Source organism: Xiphias gladius, chromosome 3 (assembly GCF_016859285.1).
Source record: "Xiphias gladius isolate SHS-SW01 ecotype Sanya breed wild chromosome 3, ASM1685928v1, whole genome shotgun sequence".
Taxonomy (NCBI): Eukaryota; Metazoa; Chordata; class Actinopteri; order Istiophoriformes; family Xiphiidae; genus Xiphias; species Xiphias gladius.
In genome coordinates this window covers 5305914-5318364 of record NC_053402.1, presented here as the reverse complement: position 1 = coordinate 5318364, position 12451 = coordinate 5305914, and the positions used below count along the sequence as shown (strand labels likewise).

At 40.6% G+C, this 12451-nt stretch overlaps 1 protein-coding gene across 1 annotated transcript in view; it reads right to left on the bottom strand.

Annotated features, from left to right (window-relative positions):
* The window catches only part of smg1 (SMG1 nonsense mediated mRNA decay associated PI3K related kinase), a 73788-nt gene extending 62078 nt beyond the window's left edge, over window positions 1-11710 (bottom strand). The window contains exons 1-4 of the mRNA XM_040116438.1: window positions 11425-11710; window positions 5984-6132; window positions 2138-2290; window positions 877-1013 (exon numbers count right to left, since the gene is read on the bottom strand). Coding sequence (XP_039972372.1) covers window positions 877-1013; window positions 2138-2290; window positions 5984-6132; window positions 11425-11501 — 516 coding nt within the window. The 5' untranslated portion in view covers window positions 11502-11710. The remainder of the gene's footprint in view (window positions 1-876; window positions 1014-2137; window positions 2291-5983; window positions 6133-11424) is intronic.
* Between the last annotated feature and the right edge of the window lie 741 nt (window positions 11711-12451).

Below are 12451 nucleotides of genomic sequence, written 5' to 3'. Positions count from 1 at the left end.
AGTCAACATAGCCACATTTGCGGGAAATGCGCCAGTTTGAAATAAACCACAATTTTCCTTTAACATAAAAACAAGACAGCTAAGAGTGTCAACATTTTCATGGCCCACCTGTGTAATGCTCTTAACTAGCAAGTCAGTCACCTGCCCTAAATTCAGCTGTGCATGTGTTTAGGCCCAGAAAGAACACAAAAAGTGAGGCTGGCTGGACTAGAGACATTACAGATCACCAGGAAAGATTCCAAGAGTCTGTTGATTTTTTTATACATGTATGTCAAAGACTTCACTCATTGACTAAAATGAATTTCCAACCAAATATTAAATATGATGGGATTCCTGAGAATTCCTGTCCCATAAACCTGAAGGACTAAACAAAATGTGTAAATTTTCTATGACTGATCATTAACATCACGCCTAAGAATTTGCAACTGACAGATATTCGTAACAATGACTTGGTATAAAGCCATGTCTGTAGTGGATGTGAATGTTATTTTACTTTCAGCTTTATAAAAAAAGAAATTCCCATCTCACAGTTCCATCATTATGAATGAATGGCTGGCTGTGTGTTTCACATATCAACGATATGCGTCTTACTGAGTGATATTTAAATGCTGAGCCAAACAGAGGCAGGTACCATAGCCTGAATGGGAATTGACTATGATGGCCAGAAAATTTTGTTTAATACAGTCTGAGGCAGCTGGTCAGTTACAGTGTACATGACCACAATGACTTGACCAGCTGACACACCTGAACACTTAAACTCCAAAATGTGAATCCTCTGAGAAAAAAGAAGAACAATTTTCACTAGGTCTTATTTCTGTAATGAAGATGGTTTGTGGGAAGCCAACAGGAAGACAATCTATATACATTCTAACTGACCACTTTGCTTTCTCCTTGGCTGATGAATTCCTTCAGCTGTTTGAGGGTGGCCAGCCTGCGGTCGCGATCATCCTCCCTGGAGACTCGGCGCAGGAGGTTGGCCAGCCGAGACTCCTCTGAGTGAGTCCCCCCCCTGTCTGCAACAACAATGTTGCATGTCAGTAATAACACACTAACACTCTCATTCTACTAATTCTCTGTACCCTCAAATGCTGCCATGTGCACATTCAAAATGCTTATCATTATTAGTGTTTAGCATCGCATGAGCCACTCATAAGCTTTTGTCATAATATGGGAGACACAACAATTGTTCACAAGGGACAGTCTGTCCTATAATCTTACCCCAGGACTTGGTGACATTTTTACAAAAAAACTTATCTTTGGGCTCGACCAAACCACGTTGAAGAAGGTGCCCTTGTAATACATTTTAATAGGAGCAAAGTAGATTCTATAAATAAAATTATATTTGATCATTTTATTCTTCACAAACTTTAAACTGTAGTGTCCTCCAGATGTATTCCTCATCGTTATTATTATTTTTAAGGGGTTTGCGCAAGTCAGTTTCCAAATTTCTTTGAATGAATTTGCAGTTGTTGTTTGATGCATAATTTATCAAGTTATACAATTTTGATTTAATTTTATCTTCGTGCCTCACCACTCCAATTTAGCCTCTTTCTTTCTTTCAACCTGGTTATGATTACTTTCTCCTAAGTAGTTTGTTAACTGGGATCTTATTTGCAGATATATCACAAAATCTTTGTAAATAATATATATGTTTTGGATCTTGGCAATGTGCTTAATATGCCATTGTCTGGATTTGTTAAGTCTTGTAAAGTTTTAATGCCCTTAGATTTCCATGTTTTTATCTAAGTGGTTTACCACTGAATTTGAATCTCTAATTACGCCATACGTGAAAATCTGATGATTCTTCAGGTTCCACTGTTATCAAATCTTGAAATATTTCAATTGTGGCATTAAACTTTAGCCCAGCATTAAAAAAAGTCCTACTCCATGACATATCCTTTTGTTTGTACTGTCATTCCACAGGTGCCAGCTTGTATTTAAAGTCCATTATGTCACACATTAGTTACCTTGATTAGAGAGCTGCAGCCCAAACTGTTACAAACAAATGACTGTAGTTTGTCAGTAAGAACAGCTCGAGAGTAAGATTAATCTTTTCCAACTAAATCCTATGAACATGTTTTGTGCTCTTGTCAGCAAATCATGCCTTAGAATACTGGACAGTTGTCAGAGAGCTTACCCTGAGATTTCCTCATTTCCTTTGAAGCTAAAGCACGGTTTCCATGCTGAAAAGGAGTCAAATCCACTGTCACATCATTGGGCCTCAACTCTTGCCCCAGCGACTTCCAACCAAACGTAGTATCACAGACACCTTGACCAGCTTCATATCCACCTAAAGGACACAAACCATGTTGGATTAAACCACTTACACAGAAAGACTTAGTAGACATAAGCATGTCTGACCCACAAAGCAAAGAGGAGCAACTTTTGTTTCATGCATGTTTGAAATTTTAAAAAAGTTAGAAAAAAAACTTTTTCAGTTGAGCAGTTTTTCACAGGTGAGAATGACTGTTCAACCTCTGCATCTACAGATGCATATACTGGTAAAACAATTAAATTTCTTTGCCTGCACGTATAATGTGAAGGCAACATTGCATTTCTGGTCTCATGTCTAAATAATCGGCCCATTCACTTTCACGTACCCAAATCACAGCACAGCACTCATACTAGGTTGGACCTGTAACTTGTTACACTTTTAACATAGCTCAAGATAGAAGTGAATACCATCAGATTAACCTAAATGCTACAGCATTTGACCAAGTTCAAAACACAGAGAAAATGCAGATCTGGTTCTGCCTGGTTAAGAGGGCTGTAATTTATCTCAATTATCATGTCTTATGGACAAAAAAAAATTATACTTAGTTTATTAAACCAGGAGGCACTGTGAATGGTTATGGGCAAAAGATGTAAAATGAAGCCTTGGACAACCAAATTAGTAATATGACCACTATATTTAACACTATATTTCCAGGCAAAACACACTACATATACCATATAAACTGCATACGTTTGTTAGCCTAACAAATAAATAATGAAACTGATGAGAATTTATTAGTAGATTCACTGTAACAAGTGGGGGCAAGAAGGTAAGGCACAAGTAAGCCAGTTACATTGCTGTTGTTAAAGTGATCTAGGGGGATTGTTCCATTAACAGTACCTTTTAAAACAGGGTTTCTGCAGGTTCTCCAAATTTAAGAATTTTTGAGGACTTTTTTTAATATCACATATATAATGCAATACCTGTTTCAGGGTCATAGCATTAAAGTATGATGGAAAACAAGTATAGTCAATATAGCAAAGGATTACTTTTTTTTAATACTACATTTTTTCAGTACTGGCCAGCTGTAAATTTAATTTAATTAACACAACCAGGAGCCAGATAACCAGCAGAAAATGAATTGATGATTAACCAATGAAAAATGATTAATTCATTTCAAGTTCACTTCAGTTTTTGCTAAAACTGACACTTACCCATTATGAATGGATGGTAAATAGACTGCACTTATATAGCGCTTTTCTAGTCTTATCGACCACTCAAAGCGCTTTACACTACTGCCACATTCACCCATTCACACACACTCATACAGCGCCCTTTTCTATACATACTGCACTTTCTACACACACACACACACACGCACATACTCACACACCAATGATACATCAGGGGCAATTTGGGGTTCAATATCTTGCCTGGGGACACTATAACATGCGGAATGAAGGAGCCAGGGATCGAGCCGCCGACCTTCCGGGTAAGTGGAGACCTGCTCTACCTCCCGAGTCACAGCAGCCCACATATGAGTTGATGAGCTTTGTAGGGGTACTACTGTACCACTACTGTAGCAGCAGTAGTGACACTGTTTGCTGCAGGTCTGAGGCCCTGTTCAGACCTAGTATTAATATGTCTCTCAGGCGATCCAATCACAAGGGGACAGCTCTAAGTACAGTTATGAATGCTCCCGAGACGCATTGAGGACGCATTCGAGAGCCAATTCCAAAACCACATTCGGAGGTGGTCTAAGGTAACATTCTTTTAGAATTGTGAAAGCAAATGTGTGCTGGGCCACATTGAAGGGCTGCCTACTCAACTCACATCCCCTGCGTACGCAAATGTATGCAGTCATTTCCAAACAAATACATGTCATACAGATCGTGTAAGCTGACTTTGCCCTTGACGTGTGAAAATTCGGAGAAGCCCATAGAGATATATAACGAGTGCATAAAACATCTTGGACGAATTGGTTTGCCTGGAATAGACCCAGTAGTCTGTATGTTTTTGATTTCTTCTTCTTCTTCTTTTAATTTCTGGCAGACTAGGCGCAGGAAGTGCATTGCTGCCTCCCACCGGTTAAAAACAACAACGCATTTGGTCTTAGCAAACGGAAATCATGTACGTGTTTATTTGCATATAGAGCTGAGAAGTGAAATCCGATCACAATTGATCACTTGAGACTCATGTGGAGACACATTTTAATGCCAGGTGTGAACTGACCTACTTAGAGCTATCCACTTTTGATCTGATCACCCAAGACGCATGTTCATGAAAGGTCTGAACAGAGCCTGATAGTGCTGGCTGAAACTCCAAAGAAGAGGATAAACAGCCCTTTGCAGCACAATCCACAGTTACAACAATCCCACTTTTAGTTTAGATATCTCAGTAGCCCACAATCAAATACATAAACATTTTATGCAAAACATAACTAATGTATGGCTTTTAATGCCCTTTAAGACCTCTAAGACTAAATAAGCACAGTCTCCTTTTGTCTTGAGCCTGGAGCGATGAACAACCAATTCTACTGGTATTATATGGCTGCCGTAGGTCTTTAATGTAGGCAAGTGCCTGCCCATGCACGGCTCTGAATGTGATTACAATAATCTTGAACTGTATTCTGAATTTGATGAGAAGCCATTGTAAATAAATCAGATTTGGTGTTACATGAGACGTTTTAAAGGACTTGGTCAGAAGCTTGCCTGCAGCATTTTTGACCAGTTGTAAGCCGTACAGGGATTACATGCTAAAACAGGTGAAAAGGGAATTACAGTAAAATCGAGCCTGGAGGAAATGAACTCATTTATAATCATCTCCAACTCAGCTAAGGACATAATGGGCCTGAATTTAGCAATGTTTCTCAGCTGTTAGAACGGGGGCGAACCAAACAATTTTACATGCTGGTCATGACTGAAAGACTGGTCCAAAGAAACAGCTAGATTAGGGAGAGCAGGTTTAACAGAAGAGGATAGAGACCAAAGACTTTCCATCACCTTCAAGATAAAGCCATCTGAGGCACAACATTCTCATGCATCGGCCTGCATTAAAATTTTGATGGAGACTCTGAGAAGAGCTCTTTCTGTTGAATGCAGCTGACAAGAAACCAACCTGAAACTTGTCAAAAGTGTTGTGCTCATCTAAGCCATTTGTTGGATGTTTAGCCACTTTTTCTAGGACCTTAGCTAAAAAGGTAACTTGGTAATGGGCCTGTAGTTCTGGGGCAAGGAAGGGTCCAGATTTGTTCTTTTGACAAATTGCTGAACAGCAGCTTGTTTGAAATCAGCTGGGACATGACCAGATGTCAATGAATTATTGATAGAGAACACATATGGACCAAGGGAGCAAAATATTTTTTAAACAAAGTAGTGGATAAAATAACAAATGGACATGATAAGGTTTTCATGTAACTGAACAGATTACTGAGTTCTTGTACTGAATTTGGAGAAAAACTCTCCAGGATTGTTGGCCGACAAGGGCAAGGTAATGGGGGGAGAGGAGGGGATGATGTTTGCTCGTTTTTCCTTATCTTACCTACAAAGGAGGAGAAAAATGTGTTGCACTCATCGACTAAAGAAATTGGAACAGAATGTGATGTAGGGGAGACGATGTTACTGATGGTGTCAAACAGGATCTTGGGATCATGTCAACTATTTGAAAAAAGGTTAGAAAGGTAGGTAGCTCTGGCAACCTTAATCATGTTATTATAATCAATTAAGTTATTTTAGATATTGATTTTGTAGGTGCTAGCAGAGACCTCACCCTCTTTCTGGTGTGTATCTGCAGCAGTGTAGGCATTGCTGGGCACCGCTGGCTGTTCAGGGCAGCTGGAGGGCAACACGTCGTACAACGCTCCTGAACCAAGCTCTCTGGACTTCACTCCGCCCTGGCTGGATGACACACTGTCAACTCTGAATACACACACACACACACACAAAGTTAAATCCTGTAACTGAAGTTACTGCAGGGTTTCACATTGCATTTGGTGTTAAGGGTACCATCTTATCGGTTATAATAATATTAACTCAACAACTGAAAAGGGTGGGAAACTTTGAGAATCTCATGATTCAATGTGGATTCTTGATACTTTATGATTTAATTCAGAATCTATTCTCAATTCTATTCAGTGGCATTATGAAACTGGCAGTTAAGCTAAATGATCCTGATGTCTGGCCAAGCAAATATACAGTGCTCAAAAAAATTAAAACAACACTTTTTAAATCAGAGTATCGCATCAAATCAATTAAACTTCTGGGATATTGATCTGGTCAGTTAAGTAGCAGAGGGGGTTGTTACTCCGTTTCAGCTGCTTTGGTGTTAATGAAATTAACAACAGGTGCACTAGAGGGGCAACAATGAGACGACCCCCAAAACAGGAACGGTTTTCCAGGTGGAGGCCACTAACATTTTTTCCCTCCACATCTTTTCTGAATGTTTTTCACTAGTTTTGCATTTGGCTAGGGCCAGTGTCACTACTGGTAGCATGAGGCGATACCTGGACCCTACTGAGGTTGCACATGCAGTCAGACTCCTCCAGGATGGCACATCAATACGTGCCATTGCCAGAAGGTGTGCTGTGTCTCCCAGCACAGTCTCAAAAGCATGGAGGAGATTCCAGGAGACAGGCAGTTACTCTAGGAGAGCTGGACAGGGCCGTAGAAGGTCCTTAACCCATCAGCAGGACCGGTATCTGCTCCTTTGTGCAAAGAGGTACAGGATGAGCACTGCCAGAGCCCTACAAAATGACCTCCAGCAGGCAACTGGTGTGAACGTCTCTGACCAAACAATCAGAAACAGACTTCATGAAGGTGGCCTGAGGGCCCAACATCCTCTAGTGGGCCCTGTACTCACTGCCCGGCACCGTGGAGCTTGATTGGCATTTGCCATAGAACACCAGAATTGGCAGGTCCGCCACTGGTGCCCTGTGCTTTTCACAATGAGAGCAGGTTCACCCTGAGCACATGTGACAGACGTGATAGGGTCTGGAGAAGCTGTGGAGAACGTTATGCTGCCTGTAACATCGTTCAGGATTTTGTGGTGGGTCAGTGATGGTCTGGGGAGGCATATCCATGGAGGTACGCACAGACTTCTACAGGCTAGACTAGACAGGTATCGAGATGCTGGTGCAGTGGGTCCTGGGTTTCTCCTGTTGCACAACAATGCCTCATGTGGAAGGAGTATGCAGGCAGTTCCTGGAAGATGAAGGAATTGATACCATTGACTGGCCCCCACACTCGCCTGACCTAAATCCAATACCCCACCTCTGGGACATTATGTTTCGGTCCATCCGATGCCGCCAGGTTGCACCTCATACTGTCCAGGAGCTCAGTGATGCCCTGGTCCAGATCTAGGAGGAGATACCCCAGGACACCATCCGTCGTCTCATTAGGAGCATGCCCCGACATTGTCAGGCATGCATACAAGCACGTGGGGGCAATACAAAGTACTGAGTACCATTTTGAGATGCTGCAATGGAATTTCAGCAAAATGAACTATCCTGCCGCATAATTTTTTCACTTTGATTTTCAGGGTGTCTTTGAATTCAGCTCTCTGTAGGTTGATCATTTTCATTTCCACCAAACGATGTGGCATCCTTTCGTTCCTATAACATTACCCAGTCCATATCAGTATAGATATCCAGCATGATTTTTTTTTTCCCCACTGAGATGTGATTAGTTGTGATATGTGTTCCTTCAATTTTTTTGAGAAGTGTAGCAGGGAAACATGGTGGAGTATGCAGCTTTTTAATTTGAAATATGTAACTGCAATCATTTGCAAGCACATTAAAGCCTTCTGCCTGTATGAGAATAATGAACTGAAAGTGTACTGGATGTCTTGGTACTTTTGTCAAGAAGTTCCATCGAAAGCCCATCATTAATCAAAATTCTGTAGGGGTGCATGGCTTTGTAATGAAACAGAGAGTGGACTGAGTTACTTTCTTCACCCACATAGAATAGACTATAAGCTTTGTACAGTGATGCAGTACGCCTTTGTTGGCCGGTGCGCTACTCCACAAACAGTCGTCTCTGGATGATGGCATGTAAAGTATTCACAAAATACTTCACCCTCATATTGTATGGTCTTCCCTGAGACATTATAAAATTCAAAACAAACCCAAACACTTTCTCTCACTGAAAACAAACTGGAGGACTATTATGTGTGCACTGTGCCCCGTTTGGGTTGTGCACTTTACCAGGTAAAACCATGATATAACTAAGAATGTACAAAAAATAATTTTTGGAATCTGTGAATAGATTTAAAGATAAGAATCGCAATTCTTATATGAATTGATTTTGACTACCTTGACCAGCTTCACTGCAGAGATCTGTGTACACTGACACCAGTTCATAGTTTTACCATGGAGTCCTCTGAGGAAACATGAGCAGTCAGATAACCAGATACTAATTTCTTGTTTAATCCCCTTTAATCACCTACAAAATGTTTTTGCAACTAAAAATGAAAAGGGAAGCCACCTGAAATGCCCATTATAATCATCCACTGCATGACAGTCTGGGCACCAACTTACTGTTAATTTGTTATTTTGTTGCCTCTATATAAAAGACAAAAGATAATGTGGCTGAAGTGAAGATTTGTTCAAAAACTCTGATCCCTCATGTTGTTTACCCCATTTTGACTCTACTGAAACTGAAAACAACACTCTCAATCCTCAATGTGTTAGTAGGTAAAGTTATTATAACTGAATATACTAAATGACCAAAACTGCAAAAGAAAGTGCCAGACTGTAAAACACAGTGTATGGTGCTGGCTGTAAAATCAGTGGTAGCACATGGCAAAAACTTTTGTGGTTTGGCATTTAAAAAAACACTAGCAGTTAAGCCAAAACAACTGCGTCAAAATATTAATATAGCTTCCAGTTTTCAGCTGAACACGTCTGGATATCGAAATCAAAGCAATGCAAGAGCAAGAGCTCAGCCATAACAGAGTACACTGGAATACATTCGATTGCACATGTGCAAATCAGCACAGAAACCAAGGCAAAGTACTAGTACAGGAGCAGCATCATCTGAACAATGTAATGCAGATGAAAGTAATACAAAGTAAGCCAATGCTGTGCACATGGATTGGTGTGGACAGTGAAAAAAGAATGTAGTAAAACCTCTGTCCTAAAATAGCAGTTCTGTCTTTTTCAAAAAGCAGTACATACTACATTTATTCAATGTCAAATAGCCCGGCAAATTACTACACTGCCAGAAGGCAGAACAGTTCAGAGTTCAAATGTCTGTAGTTAAACTTGGATTCTCTGCCCATTATTGCGCTTGACTGGTAATAACGAATCACATTGAACCATATGACAATGACTATCCGTGAGTTATATGTTGATATTGTTCATGTCAAAAAAGACTACATAGAATGTAGCCTGGCTGGGGTGGTCAGCTATTGTATATAGAGACAGTTGTCAGCCAGTAGCTAAAATTGGACTCCAAAAAATGTGGCACATATTTCTACATTCATGTCCCAACATGAAGGTAAAAAACCCTAGCATAATGGACACATTTTTCTTGTCACGTTTCCTGTATTAAAGTTTTCTGTAGAAAACTAAGCTTACTGGGATGGTTTCTCCCTTGTAGAAAGCCTAACTGATGTACAGGTTGTTGCTGCTTCCTAAGCAGGTCACCACTGCCTTTTTGTTTGTAAACAGAGGGAGAGCCAAGCCAGATCCAAGCACATTCTATTTGTTAATATACTGCTTTAACATTCCTGCTAGGTTTGGATAGTGTGTGGGATCTTTTTACTTTACATTGATTCCACTTTTACATTGACTTAGGCCGCCCCCTTTGTAAACAAATAAGTGTACCTAGTACTTAATGTAAACTCAGTGGATGTCGCCTCCAGTGCCTGCTCCCACCAAGTAGTCAGTCAAAATGGAAAAGGTCAACATAGGGTTGGCATGGTGGCTGAGGGAAACTTGATGAAGCCCCCTTTTGGTGATACTGTTTAAAATTACAAATCTGTCTGCTGGCCCTGACATTCTGTTTAACTGTAGACCTGTAAGGTTCAGGCCCTTGTTCAAGATTATTTTCGAATTGTTTGGGAAGAGCTGTTATGCAGGGCTGGCTGAACCAACTTCAGGGGCTCACATCCCCAATTAAGAGTGTGATCATTGACACCTTGGCACTTTGATTGCAATCAAATATATTAAAAGGATATGTACACTGTAAGGATATAATGTCAACTCAAATAACAAAAGTATTTTTACTAGATTTTGACACAGGGCCCCTGTATCAAGACAGGGCCTCCAGGTTTTGTAAAGATGAAAGGGCCACCATAAGGGTCTTAACAATTCAGTTGAAATTGTGCGCTAGTGGTGCATGTTACCTAACTAATTTTCAATTTATCCGATTTCCACAAACTAACTGCCACTAACACAGCGACCTTGGGGCAGTTGCCCCACTAAAAAGGATTATTGTACATCTGATGTTACAAATGTCATGAAATGAGCACCGTTAACACATGTGATGCTAACTCTGGACTTTACTGCTTCAATAACTGCTGTATCGGCTTTTGCGATTATTTGTTATGAGCTCAAACAGTTACAAAACCAACGCCGTCATACATTTCTATTAACTGGTTTTAAAACTATATCCAGAAGTTCTATGGGACGTTGATAACGTTAGAGCAGGGTGGCGTCTTCCCCCCTGCTAGCTAGCCAGCTATCGTTAGCCAGTGCAGACAGTATCGTAGTAAAAGTACCCGGCTAAAATAACACCGTAACCACCATATTACTACCATAGCTCACTAAGAGTATGTATCACCTTGTGGTTACTTTAAAATCACTAACTTTGCTCATCACTGGGGTTCACAGGAAGTCACTATCGTTTTGCTAGCGTGTGTTGTATAGCTTGCTGTTTATTAGCGTTAACTGACTTAGCGGCAGGCTGCCAACATGTAGCTAATCAAAGCTCTCGGAAGCAATAGAGCTAACGTTAGCGCCTCGCTCAGCGCTCCATTGAGGCGGCTAGTTAACGGCCGACGCTCGGCTCAGAGTATTCTGTGAGACGAGCTAAGCCGAGACTACGTTTTAAATACACTGTACGTACGTTCTGTGAGTGTTTAATGTTATGGTAAAGACACACAGAAAGCATTTCCCTCCGATGCGGCCACAAATTCATAGAGCTTCACGACACAGGCCCAAAGAGTCGCCGCTTTATTGTAACAAGCCTCCCCTGGAGCCCAACACTAACCTGGCCTGCCAGTCATTCCACTGTGGCTGCAGTTTGTGGGCGCCGCTCAGCCGAGACCCCGAGGCTTTACGGCTCATTACCTTTTAGAGAGCTGCATGACCCGCTGGCAGCGGTTACCGTGTCTCTCCTCGCGATTACTTTTCACAATTATGTTTTGTCAAGTCTTAAAAATCGGTTAGCAACTCTCTGTTATAACTAGTTGAGGGTAAGTAGTAGTCTTCTTCTTCTTCTTCTTCTTCTTCTTCTTCTTCTTCTTCTTCTTCTTCTTCTTCTTCTTCTTCTTCTTCTTCTTCTTCTTCTTCTTCTTCTTCTTCTTCTTCTTCTTCTTCTTCTTCTTCTTCTTCTTCTTCTTCTATGATGTTGAACGTTGCTTTACTGTCACCCTCTGGAGGTAGTTGTACACTATTACGTCCGGTTTGTCAGATTCTTAGTCCTCCTCCCCCATATATCAAACATCCTCACTGTCTGCACATGAAAGTCAAACTTTGGCCTGAAGTGAAAGATAAATGTAAAAATCCTACGCTTATACTTCTACCCCTAAACTTGAGGTTAAAAACAATTTCTCAAACTTTTTTTAAAGATGCTCTTAAATGTGATAGAGCTCCAGAGGTCTCTTAAGTTGGTTCAGATCCTCCATAACTGCAGCACAGAAACAGAGCCAAGCCACTCAGGTTTTCTGTCTGATAATAATAAAAATAATATTGATAAGACATTAGTTAAAGCACTATAATCAGAACAGAGCAGTTTTAGACAATTGTTTGCATTTGAACACTGGATAGGATATTACACCACTTTTTCTTGTTTCTCTTTTTTTTCTTTTTTTGTCATTTATCAGGCCGCAAACAAACAAAGAATAAATCTGAAACTGATTTCATTTCCATATGTTGTTTAAACATCCTCACTGACTGCACTTGTCAGTGTGGAACTAAATTCTCCTTATTATCTGATTTCTGTCACGTACGTCGTCTACCAACAGCAGAAAGTCTCAGCAGAATCATGTTTCCATTTCAGATAATTACCTATTATT